Below are 13,295 nucleotides of genomic sequence, written 5' to 3'. Positions count from 1 at the left end.
GAGATTCCCTTGGAGTAGGCACCCGGAGGAGGGCCTTTGATCTTGAACGTAGTGTGCGGGTGGGTTTGTATCGGGAGAGGCGTTCCATCAGGTATTGTGGTTCCAAGCCGTGTAAGGCTTTATAGGTCAAAACCAGCACCTTGAATCGAGATCAGAAACATACAGGCAGCCAGTGTAAGCAGGCCAGAATTGGCTTTATATGTTTGGTCCGTCTGGTCCGTTACCAATCTGGCCGCTGCATTTTGCACAAGCTGCAGGTTCCCAACCGTCTTCAAAGGCAGCCCCGCATAGAGTGCATTGCAGTAATCTAATTTGGAGGTTACCAGAGCATGGACAACTGAAGCCAGGTTATCCCTGTCCAGACAGGGACGTAGTTGGGCCACCAACCGAAGTTGGTAGAAGGCACTCCGTGCCACCGAGGCTACCTGAGCCTCAAGTGACAGAGATGATTCTAGGAGAACCCCCAAGCTACGAACTTGCTCTTTCAGGGGGATGATTTTGCTTGCATGCAAACCCCTGATGGGGGCTACTTTAACAGCTAGGGACTGGTGAGCTTACAAAGGGTCCATGAGCTAGACCCTGCCCTGGAATTGTCAAGCTTGTATACCTCTCATTGTCAAAGTGCTGGGAAGCTTTAAAATCATCTTTCTCATTAAAGTCCACTTAAATCATCCAAATGTCTGCCCTATCTAATGGAATCTTTTCCCTCCCCTTTTATAAATAAAAGAAATCTCTGGAGGAAAAGCAAGGATGCTTGCTGAAATTCTTTGGAGACCTAGAAGATCAGACTTGCCGAGAAGATCTCCATGCAGTTTTCTCTGACCACGGTGAAATTAAATGGATAGACTTTGTCAGAGGTGCAAAAGAGGTCAGATTGAGTTCCTGTAGTATTTGTAACTTGAAATGTTTAACAAATGGGGCAGTGTTTTCAGGTTTGGGCGTGTGTACGTGCCAGTTGATAATATGGCTATTCTCTCAAATTTATACACAGTCTACTAATGCTTTATGCACCTTAGCTGCTGCTACTAGTTAACTCTCCCTTGTAGCCTCATACAGCTTTTTCTCATGGGAAAGGGAGACTAGCTCAAGGGCAGAGTCATGTGTGCAGTTACCTACGGGCTGTTTTCTTAAGGTAATGCCCATCACTTGCCTGGCTTAGGCCTCAAATAGAAGGAACAACAAATCGGGCTGGTGGCATAGCTCCATTGTTCACAACGATCACATGCTTTTTTCATAACATCTGCCCAAGTGTCTACTTGGTATCTATGAACCTGCAGTGTATTATTACATGTGGCCAACACAGGCCTAATACAGCAGATGTTCATGTTTGTGTTCATATTATGTCAGATTTCTAAAAATTTCAATTTTATGGTTGTTCAAACCTGTTCTGCTGTTTTTTAAACTGTGGTTTTGTATATATTCACTGTGTCAGTCAGCTACCATGCACATACACCTGGTGTATACACCACATGCTCCAACATCTGAAAATAATTACTATAGAGATGAGTCCACAAATGGTGTGAATGTGATGCTTCTCTGAAGAAGTGCATGATTCACCAGCTATGCTGCTGCATTAAAAAGGAAGTAAGAGCACTTGCCAGTGGACTGTCTTAAGGAGGCCAGGAGGAGCTGTCGTATCCCAATGCAACGGATGTAAAATACACAGTACAAATGAAACCGGGTAGATTGAGGGCTCATGGAAGAGTGTGGCCTGTGTGGTTCTAACTATTGCATCCTTTTCTTTGCAACAGCTTCAGACCACAGGTCTGAGGAAAGCCATCATTTGTAATGTACTAGAAAGAAAATGAGACAAAAGTGAGCTAGGCAATTCCTGTATTGATTCAAATTGTGTTTGCGTGATAGGGAATCGTCCTATTCAAGAGCAGTGCAAAAGAAGCGCTGGATAAAGCCAAGGAAGCAAATAATGGGAGTCTGCAGCTGCGAGACAAAGACGTTACATGGGAGGTGCTTGAAGGAGATGCGGCAAGAGAAGCACTAAAGAAAATCATGGAAGGACAGCAAGAATTATTAAACAAAAAGAAAGGAAAAGGTGATTTCTTGCCTTGATACTTTTTAAAGGAAACTTAATTTACCTTTCTTGGAAGCCTTGTTGTGATTACTGGTGCTGGGAAATGCCTCCCCCTTCTTTGCTCAAGTCCAGATAGGCCTATCTGCATAAGAAATACCTCTAAACTCTTTAGTGGGCCATAGAATGGCCAGCACCCACGTATAAGAGGAGTCCTGCTGGACCAGACCAAAGGCCTGTTTCTACAGTGGTGGACCAAATGCCTTTGGGAAGCCCACAAGTTGGCATAGTGGTAGCAGGAAGCAGAAGGCCGGTACTGTGTAGCAGATGCAAAGGCCCATATAAGATCATGCTATAAGAAAGTGTTAGGGAGGGTAGAGGTCATGGTTGGAGTCCTATAGCTGGTTCACACATGAATATCTCATTGCTTGTGGCCAAGTGGGCAAACTGACTCTAAACTCTGTTTTGAGATGATGCAAGAGTTCTACCTGTGGGGGTATTATCTACAGCAGCTCACTCACACATGCATATACCCACAAGATGCTTGGAGGGTTGTATCTTAACATGCTTTGTATGCAGAAGGTCCAGGTTCAGCTCCAGTGTCTCCAGGTACGACTGGGAAAAGACTTCTACCTAAAACACTGGAAAGCCACTGCCAGTCAGTGTAGGTATTACTAGGCTAGATGGACCAATGGGATGACTTGGTATAAGGCAGCTTTCCTATTCAATTGAGAGTAGTGAGCCCCTAATGCTATATATTAATGGTCTAAGGCTTGCATATTTTGCCTGACAGGTCGCAAAGGTAAAGGAAAAGGTGGCAAGGGATCTCAAGGTACACAGGACAGAAAAGTGAAATTCCAAGGCAAAAAAACAAAGTTTGAGAGTGAAGATGAAGAGGAGGGCGAAGAGAATAATATAACAGGTGAGCTATCTCATTTATTGGAACAAACTTCTAAATGCACATATTGGGTATGACCTAAAAATTGCTGTAAAGGTGTATCACATACTTTATGTGCTAGGTTTTTCTGGTTTAAACAGCTGCCTCCTACAGGAAAAAAAGGGCTGGGTAAAGACCAAGCCTCTACAACTAGACGTCTCATATTTTGGGTTGATTGTCCAGATATCTTTGCAAAATCTGTCCAGAAGTGGCAGAAATTGAGCTTTGCAATAGCAGCTCAAACCACCTGAGCTTTCAAAAAGCCTTCACAAGCCAACTACTAAAAGGCAGTGTTCATTTTATTCCTCTTCATGAGAAAAAGCTGGTAGGTTCTATAGAACTCATTGGTCAAAAAAGGCTTGAAGGTCTGTTATAGCAAAAAAGTCACAAGCTGAATTTCCTGTAACCGGCAAGTTTCTCCTTGAATACGTAGAGATCAAAAGGGAGAATGGCTGTCTTGTGGGTCAAACATTCCTTGATGAAGGCTTCAGACTATTCAGTCCAAATATGTAGCATAAGCATTTGATACTATTCTGAGAAAAATGCTAATGTACAAAACCTTCAGGAATGCTTGCCTTTAGGCATAGGTCTGGTTGTTTATAGATCATACTACTAAGTCAGCTCTTCGTTTTAGAGCCTGCAAGTCCAAAGAAAAGACCACTTGAAGAGGCTGAAAAAGAAGAACCTGCCCCCAAACAGCTGAAAACAGAAAATGGAGCTGGAGCTATGGAATAGTACTTCAGAAAGCATTGAGGCTTTTATCTTAAAGAAGTTTTAAATCATTCCTCCACTTTTTCCACAAGAGAATCTAATGAAGTCAACTTCAATGTCCACCTGCAAAGAGCATAAAAAAAAATAACATTTTAGATTTTCTTTGGGATTCCTGCTTATTTAACATTTTTATAATAGGTATTTGAGTGATATCTGGCTGGTGTCCCATTTGCTCAACTGACTTCCGTTAGCTCATCTCCCCTTACAGCCCACAAACATGCACTGGAGCATTGGGGAGCTTCTAGTCAAATTGGGGATGGGGATGGGATGGAATGTGGCATGTCACACTGGATATTGCTGTAAGCAATTGTTATACAGCCAGACACCACCCTTTTGGGCCTGTGCAAACAAGCACACACTGCAATCTATTCTATTGGTTGCAACAGAATGCTTCTTTGAAGCCTAATTTCAGCAATTGGGAGCAGCAGGGCAGTGGGCAGGCCCCTGTGGGCACATCTGCCCCGAGGGGAAGGCTAACAAATGCCCTCATTCAAACTGTACAAAAGCTGTATTTAGTATATATCAAATAAACTTAACATGCTTAAACGTTAGAATTCAATGAATTATTGCATTAGGTTTCATAACTGGAACAATGGTCAGATGCATCAAATTGTGCCACCATCTTGAGTTTCATGGAAGGTGAGTTACTAAATAAAGCAAACGTGTACAGTTATCCTGCTTGCATAATTCCATTTGAACAGCTTGCCAGTGCTTTCTTAGAATATCCTCCAAATTCCATCCACTTTTTTCTGGACCACAAAATCTCTCTTGTGAGTGGTGGTGGGGGCATCCCTGAAATAACCAGGTGGATGGCCAGTAGCAACAGATTGGTAACCATGACCTTCTTTAGAATACAAGATGTGCCCGCTGGTCCAAAGAAGTTGATGAGCCCTGCTGTACAGCAACCAAACTTTTTCCTATTGGTAAGCAGAGGCTTCCCTAGATCCTTGCTTACAGGAATACCCCGCTATAAGGACCTTCACTTTACGGACACTTGAGAGTACGGACATATTTACAGTAGCACCATTCCCGTTTACGTACGCTCGCTTCGCAAGAACGGACACTTAACGGCATGATGCCACCACCCAGTCAGTTTCCAACTACAACCTTTTTCTTAAAATAAGGCCTACTGTGTTTATTTTAGTTATAAATGCGTTATTTACATCAGTTATGCCCATATATGATGATTGCAGTGCAGTATATGCATCGATAAGTGAAAAAAGGTAGTGCTTCACTTTAAGTACATTTTTGGTTTACATACTCGCTCTGGACCCATTGCGTACGTTGATGCGGGGTATTCCTGTATGTCATTCACACCAAGGCTCATGGTTGATTTCTCACTTATGCTCAGTTTAAAGAAGCATACCATTTTCATCCTTGCATGTGGTAAATGGATCCAGCTAACAGACTGCAACGCTACCTCCATAATGATAGCTGAGCAATATGTGACAAGATTCAAAGGAGGTTGCTGTAACTGCTGAGTGGCAGTTAAAAGGGAACCCCCTCTGAAGTCAGCGTCTGCCAAACAGAGAAAGCAAGCCCCCTAGGCTGTGCCAGGGAATTCCTGATGGAGAACTCTCTAGTACAGCCAATCCCAGCAAGGCTCCCTGCCTCCAAAGGAACAATTAGGAGCTCCTGATGGTTCATTTGTGGCTACATCAATACCTGGCATTACATATGACATCATGTGTAGGACAGGTGAGCTTGTTTTGTGAGGAATGGTCTTACTTGGCCTAATTAGGCCTGTAGGATAGAGTTCTTCACTGCTATACCACACCATGCATTTTCAGGTGGTGCCTTGGGGGCCATGAATTGCTTAAACCACCATTTTGCTTAGAGGATGTGTATTAGTAACATTTAAAATGGGTTTCACACTGTACACTGGGATTAAGGTGTTCCTAGGGCTGAAGGGATTAAAGGCTAACAACCTTACAGTCTCTCCTGTAGAATTCCTGTTTTGTGCTTATGCAGTATAGTCTCAGAATACACACAGCTCCCTGGTTAAAAGGTTTTCATAGGTCATAACCATATAGCTCTGCTAAGTTACAAATTCCTATTTTCACTCTGGCTTAAGAGTGATTTAGTACTTACTGATTTCTTCTTGTGAAATCTGTATGATGCTGGTAGGTCGTATCTCAGTTCTAAAAATGAAGTGTGTAAAAACATTAAGCTGCAATTGATAGTATCATGCAATTGTGTGTCAGGGTGTAGACTACACAAGCATTAGGGAAAAATGAAGCAGCACAAATTACCAGGAATCGGGAAGATAACAGATTTGCACAGATAAACCCATTCCAGATACAGCCTGCCTCCCCCGGGCCATCTACCATCAGCTGCCTTGTGGGTGAGCATTCCAGGAGAGCAAGGCAGGCAGGCGAAAATGACAAAGCTTCTGGCAGCTGGATGGTCCGCTTACCACACAGGACCATTTCCCACTTGCTGCCTTGTTGGAAGATTTCTGCTGGCTTGTTATGTATGCTGCATTTTTTTTAAAAAAAAGTATTATTTGTAACCTGACTTAAAAGAATTTGTATCCTGAAAGGTGGGATATACATAACTCAACTAAAATGCTTATAAAAGGGACATTGGTGGTCAAGGACATATCTGCCTTAGTTCTGAGGGTGGAGGGGAAGACCTACACTCTTGAAAGCAGCAATTCAGTTGCATCAACCTCTAAAATGCAGATTTAAAAGATGTTTAAAATTATCTGCTCTTGTTTAACAGTACTTATGTTTCTTAATAACCACGTTCTCTGGACAACCTAACAACAACAAAAAATCATTGAAAGAGGTTTCCAGATCATATGTAATAAAGATAGGAGTTACTTTCAGAAACAGCTTTTTCGAGTTCCAAGTTTTAAGAGGCTATGTATGAGACAACTGAAGTATTAAGCATAATGTGTTTTCAAGAATGTGTTTAAGTTTTAATAAATACAAGTTACTATATCATTATCTTCCTCAGAGCGACCTCGCATCTAGCCAATCCTTCAGGGTAATATCTAGACATTAACAGTTGGCTCTTACCTGCTAAAACTTCCATTTTCACTTTCCATTTATCTGCTTTCTTCTGAATATGCTGGACATGGAAGAAATGCAAGGTATTTGGGGGTCATCTTGATATTGGTAAAAGTGTTCCTAATCTCCCAAACTGAAGCAATAGAACTGCTTCCATCATAATCTGGGCTCTGCCACCCTGGGCTCCTCCTGGGAGGAAGGGCGGGATATAAATCATATAATAAATAAAATAAAAGGCAAGAATCCAAAACCCTTAGACTACTACAACACAGTGGATTGATAGTGACATTATGTTCCAACACTGATCTTCACATTGCTGGGGGTCCCAGTTATTTCCTGTAATGTGCAGAAAGGGCAAACTTACTAGAGACGTACCTGTCGGGTTGAAGTTTTGTGTAAGGAATATACAGCTGTTCTTGCCATCTGCAATGCTGTTTTGAGAAAAGCCATATCCATGCCTATGAAAATAAAGATTGTTAAGTTTCAAGCCTCTTAGGTCAGGGGTTCCCAAACTGGTCCATGGATCACCAGTGGTCCGAGTTTCATCCAGGTGGTTTGTGGCATGTCTGTGGATTTGTGGTTGAAGATGGGAGATGGAGCATCTTTTTATTGTACCTTGATTGATTTCTTATATTTTATTGTACAACCTTTAATAATCAAACTACAATAAAAAATCATACAGCATATTATAATTGCTACAACAGGGAGAAAAATCATTAAGCGGTTTGTCGAGACTATCAGCAATTTGCAAGTGGTCCATGGGACAAAAAAGTTTAGGAACCACTGTCGTAGGTTATTGAATGAGGCAAAGCGTGACTCACTACTTTTCCAAAATGGGTAACCTTTATTAGCCACCTTGAGAGGTGCCTTTACAAATATTAAACTCATTTTAAGTTTGGTCCTGTCAGCATTAAGTGAAATTTGACAAATTCTGAAAAAATTGTTTAATTTGGAAGCCAAATGTCTCTTATAGATTTTCATCATTAAACACCTAATTAAACAGAATACATTTAAATATTCAGCTTCCCCTCCCAACAAGAACGGTAAATTAAATTGTAACTAACTATTCCTGACTAATGCAATGCTTTTAAATAATTACTGTAAAGAATTTAGTACAACTTTCTGTGAAAGGTGACAGACCTTGACAAGTGGGAAGTAATTGTAGTCATATACCTACACTTCAGTAAGGCTTTTGTCACTTTCAGATGACTTACTTCCCTACAATAGGAATGTTTTTGTCACCATTGCGTTGCATCAAGTTGCTTGGAATTGTTAAGCAGCAGACCACAAGGGTTTATCCTAAATCTAGTGCCAAGCTTGGAGGGAACAGAAAACATTGTGCTAGTGAGCACCTTTGGAGAATAGAAACTTAAAAGTGACTTGCTAAATTGAATCCTGTTTGGGAAAAATAAAATGTCAACAGGGGCAACAAAAGACATGGTGTAACAAGGAGACATGTCTGGCAATGTGAAGTTTTGAAAATGGGCATTCTAGTGGAGTTGAGTATTAAAGTATAGTGCAATTCAAAAAGAAAACAACCTAGTATGCCGAATTAAGAGTTAGGCTGCAATTCTAATTGTGTCTACTAAGAAGTCTAATTTATTTCAATGGAGTGTACTTCTAAGGTAAGGGGTTAGCATCCATGTCTTGGACTGCAATCATATTTCCACCATTTGGCTTGGTTTCATTTCTGGGTTCTCTGCTTCAGAAGAATAAAACAAAATTTGAACAAAATAAAACAAAAAAGCAGTAAAAATGATGAGGCGGGTGGAGAATGAAACCTGAAGCAATAGATTTGTGCAGCCTGGGATGAGGATAAGAGAGGACTGGTGACAGAACCTTCCAATATATGAAGGCTGCAAGGGGATAAATTCTCATCATTAAAACCATAAGTATAGCCAAAAAGAAATACGCTAGACCAGGGCTTCCCAAACTGGTCTACAAGCTTCATTCAGGTGGTTCACAGCTTGTCTGAATTTGTGGTTGAAGATGGGGGAAGGTACATCCATCATATGAAATATTCATACTGATTTTTAATTGTATATTTGTTGCTTGTTTTACTTCTTATATGTTATAGTTCTATAGAATTCAAACTGCAATACAATAAAATATATAAAAAATAAAAGCAGCAATAAAAGTACAATAAAAAATCATACAGCACCTACCACAGTGCATTACAATTGCTACTACAGGCAGAAAAATCATTAAGTGGTCCACTAAGATCATCAGGTAATTTCGAGTGGTCCACGGGGGAGAAAAGATTAGGAACCACTGTTGGAAATTGCCACCCTTACACAGTTAAAAAGTTAAGTACTGGAAGACGCTGCTGAGAAGTGTGGCTAGATAAATATTTAGTTGGGCAATATCTGGTGGATTCAGGCTTCTAGCAGGGAGGACCTACTGAAGAACTTTTAAGGCACCCCCCCCCAGTAAGTTGCTTTATCACTGGAAATGAGGGTGCATCAACTTTTGACAAGGATACCTTTGGAAAGGGCTCTTATATTTTTTTCCATTCTACAAGAAATGTCCATGACAGGATTACCAACCTTTATTGTGCTTGGTTCCAAACGGAGGGTTCATAACGACTGTATCAAATGTTTTTGCCACTTTGTCAGGCAAAGAACATACATCGCATTGAACCATATCGATATTTGTGAGCTCAAATTCTTCAGCATTCTTGTTAAATACTTCCAGGGCATCAGCATCTATGTCAAATCCTATACATAACCTGGAAAAGGAAAAAATGAAAAACAACAGTTACGGCAACAAACATACAGATTACTACTGGTATACTATATTACGAAAGAAAAAGCTCAATACTATCATTGATGCAATTTTGAATGCCTTTTCTGTTAAAGGAAAAAAATGTATTAAACTGAATGCGTAAGTGAATGATTACAAGATGTAGACAACAAAAAAAGGACATTTTCCCCTATTTCTATTTGAATTTTTTCTAAGCAAGCTAGCCAAACTATGCACCCTGGCCCATCCAGGCATTTAGCATGTAAGCAACTATCCCTTACCTAACTAATTTGTCTTTGAAGAAGAATATGGTACTTAAGCATACTGATAATCTTCAAGTCACTGGAGCAACTCAGAAGTGGTTTTAAGGTTATAGTTATATAAATTGTATAATTTTATCAATGACCAATCTTTTGTTCATATGAATGACTTCTTGTGCATCAATTCTTAGGGCAAGTGTGCTTTTGTGTGAAAGGCTAGCATTTTAGTAATGTATAAACAAGCTGTTCACATTATCAGCTGTGCAACAATGGCAACATTCAGATATAACATAACAAAGAAGTATGGTTTTTTAAAATACTGTGCATAAACTTTGTGCTAGTGTATGCAGCTCAGAGCATTCTCACTTTGCTCCCCCCTTAGTCAAGTGGGTAAACAAACAGCAGAGGAGCTGTCTTACTGTTACATCTGACCAGTGCTTGCAATTTGTCTTTCTCCAAAGAAACCATGATCTCTAGTTCATATATAACACTAAGCCAAGAATTGTGCTTCATTTCCCTGATTCGCTAAGGGAGGAGCAATGTAGAAACACTCTGAGCTGCATGTACCAGCACACAGCTTGTGCACAGTACAGTTAAACAAACCATACTTAGTGGGCTCAGTGTTACGTTTGAACGTGGCCAAGGTGATTAGGGATGCACATTCTGCTCAAAGCAACAAAGCATGGCTAGACTGCATCCTTTCTCAGACATGTATCAGATTTATGTCTGCAGTTTCCAATCCAACATAGATACAAGCAAGTATGCAGAAGGCCCAGGTTCAATCCACAGTATCTCCAGGTAGGACTGCAACTGTCCCTAATATGAAACCCTGGAAAGCTTCTGCCTGTCATTGTAGACAGTACTGAGCTGGACAGACCAATATTCTCAGTATAAAGGAGGTTCCTATGTACACGTGTAGGTCCCCTTTGCCAGATCAGGATGTTAGCCCCAAACATAAAAGAATTTCTAAAACTTTATTAACTGCATTTGTATAGGTGTTCTGGTTTCATCAAGGCTTTCTAGTTACATGCTTTATTAATAGCTTTACAGAACTATACCCAGTATTGGACCCTTAGTAAGAAAACAAGAAGCCCATGGTTGTAAGTCACCTACCCTGCTCCCAACATGGCACTTCCAATGCTCAACACACCACAACCGCACCCAAGATCTGCAACAGTCTTGTTTTCAATATCATCAAAAGTATTGTGAATTGTATAAAGCATACATGCTAGATGATAAAAACAAAGAAATATAGGTGACAGGTTCAGGGCAAACACAAACTATATTGCAAGGTTGGAATTAAATGCAGGTCCCTTTCCTTCAGCTGAAGCAGTTTCCTTTAGGTCCAAATCCCCCTAACATTTCAGCCAACTTTATAATGGGCAAGGTCAGCTAAGAAGACTAAATGAAATATAACGGCAAGGCAAATAATTTTTAAAAATTCAGATGGCTCAAGCAAGTGATTAATACCAAAGGATAAAAGGGGCAAACAAGAACCATACAAGGGTTGTGAAAGTTGTTTATGACCAAAAATACAGGAATCATCTAGAAAGCTCTTCCATCAAGCACCTGATAGTTTCAAACATGGACCCTTGATTTTCAAAGGAGTGGAACAGGTGAACAATTAGGCAGCCATAATTCATCATCATAATCAATTAGCATCTTCTGTTTCAGGAGTATCTACATTTTTGGCTTCCAGGAAAAATTATTTCTGACCTACAACCTAAAACATATTGTCATCTTGACAAAATGAGAGATTTCACTAGCCATATGATTTACATTTAATATTAAACACAAACGGGTATCAATATATCATTCACACCAACCACCATGGCTTCTAGAATGAGGGTATTTTCTACAAATAGCATGTAGCTTGCAAAATAGATTTATTTACTATATTTATATCCCACCTTTCCTCCAAGGAGCTCAAGGTGGCACATATGGTTCTCCTCCCTCTCCATTTTATCCTCACAACAACCTTGTGAGGTAGGTTAGGCTGAGAGGCTGTGACTGGCCTAAGGTCACCCAGCAAACTTCATGGCAGAGTGGAGATTTGAACCCTGGTCTGTCAGGTCCTAGCCCACTACTCTGACCACTACAGGGTTATATCTAAAGTCAGAGCAGATTCACTGAAATCAGTGGATAAGTTAGTGATTATTAAACCTGTTGATTTCAATAGGTCTACTCCAAGTATGTAAACTACAACTCATACTGCTATATAGGATAAAAAGAATATTGAGATTTACCTGCAATATGTGGTCTTGTTGGATATTGTTCAAGCAGAAGTTTTGGATTCTCAAAATCATCAACTTGTTGAAGACTGCTCTCAAGTTCTTTAAGCTTCAACTTCTTCATGCTTATGGTTTAAGCTTGGAGAGATAAGTTTGTAATCATAGCAATTAAACATGGATATGCTTTTTACATTCATTAGGCCCAAAAGCACCATGTCTGTTTATTAAATTTGTTTTTATCCTTCCTCCTATATTTATTAGTTTTAGGAAGGAACATAAAAGACCTCACCCAAAAATTTTTAAAGATAAAGTGTTACCCAACATGATGAAACAATAACTTTTTTTTCAATTCCTAACCCTCAAGATTTTAACTTACTATTCAGTCAATTTATAACAGTCCTCTGGGCAGAGCTGCATAGAAAGTAAAACACCTATAATGCTGCAGCACCACAACAGTTGGAACAGTGAACAAAGAAATAAAGCATATAACAAAAAAAGTTAAACAGCAAAATGTGGCACTCTACCCGCTAAAAACTAAAATAGGGTAAAACTTTTAATAAGAACTTAAGAAGAGCCTGCTAGATCGGTCCAGTGGACCATCTAGTCCAGTCCTGCATCCTATTGTCACAGTAGCCAACCAGTTAAAAAACAGCACAAACAAGTGAACTCTTCTTCAGGGTGGATGTTAAGAAAGGGAGAGGCAAAAGTGAGAAAAGGCTGTACGTTATGCTGAAGCACAAGAGCCTGCAATGTAATAAACCAATACAGTACAGCTACCTATGATTTTTGTGTGCTTCAAGAATCGCGAGATTTGAGCCATTGGGATGTGTCTCACCTCTGAATCGTTAATACACTGCGATCAAACGCAAGCACCGTTAGCGGTACCCTTTATAAGAGCTGACGGTTTAACTCTCCGCAGTTTGATCCTATACATGTTTACTCAAAAGTAAGTTGCAGTTACACCAAAGTAAGCATGTATAGGACTACATCCTTCAAGAAGGAAAACAAGGTTCTCTCAATATTTAATCCGCATTCTCACGATACTACAAACAGCTGCAAAATCTTTTGAAAATAAAATAATAAATACGAAAAAGCTCTCAAAGCCATGTCCTCAACTATTTTCTACAAAATCTAGAAACATTCATTTACCTCTCCTCCAGCTACTCCAAAGATCACATTTCCGCTTTGTGCAATGTCTTAAGCGATCCCCTAAACACAAAAGAAACACAGCTCCTCGCTTTTAGTTCCTACACTGTTCTAGCAAACTCAGCGAAGGAATCCGTCTGTACTTGCCCCTTCCTCTGGAAACACGGC

General features: G+C 40.2%; 2 protein-coding genes across 4 annotated transcripts in view; one reads left to right on the top strand and one right to left on the bottom strand.

Annotated features, from left to right (window-relative positions):
- The window catches only part of SSB (small RNA binding exonuclease protection factor La), a 15,450-nt gene extending 11,170 nt beyond the window's left edge, over positions 1 to 4,280 (top strand). For all 3 annotated transcript variants that reach the window (XM_061608531.1, XM_061608530.1, XM_061608532.1), the window contains exons 9-12: positions 728 to 868; positions 1,864 to 2,050; positions 2,820 to 2,948; positions 3,598 to 4,280. In XM_061608531.1, coding sequence (XP_061464515.1) covers positions 728 to 868; positions 1,864 to 2,050; positions 2,820 to 2,948; positions 3,598 to 3,698 — 558 coding nt within the window. In that variant the 3' untranslated portion in view covers positions 3,699 to 4,280. The remainder of the gene's footprint in view (positions 1 to 727; positions 869 to 1,863; positions 2,051 to 2,819; positions 2,949 to 3,597) is intronic.
- On the bottom strand, positions 2,911 to 13,295 carry METTL5 (methyltransferase 5, N6-adenosine). The gene is made up of 8 exons (XM_061608534.1): positions 13,131 to 13,295; positions 11,997 to 12,119; positions 10,864 to 10,978; positions 9,295 to 9,476; positions 7,124 to 7,206; positions 6,758 to 6,809; positions 5,826 to 5,875; positions 2,911 to 3,797 (listed from the first exon to the last, which is right to left on the bottom strand). The coding sequence occupies exons 2-8, from the start codon at positions 12,103 to 12,105 to the stop codon at positions 3,738 to 3,740; spliced, it is 651 nt and encodes a 216-aa protein (XP_061464518.1). The 5' UTR covers positions 12,106 to 12,119; positions 13,131 to 13,295; the 3' UTR covers positions 2,911 to 3,737.

This window comes from Rhineura floridana, chromosome 2 (genome assembly GCF_030035675.1).
Source record: "Rhineura floridana isolate rRhiFlo1 chromosome 2, rRhiFlo1.hap2, whole genome shotgun sequence".
NCBI lineage: Eukaryota > Metazoa > Chordata > Lepidosauria > Squamata > Rhineuridae > Rhineura > Rhineura floridana.
The sequence above is the reverse complement of the archived record's forward strand: the minus strand, read 5'-3'. Positions and strand labels throughout refer to the sequence as shown.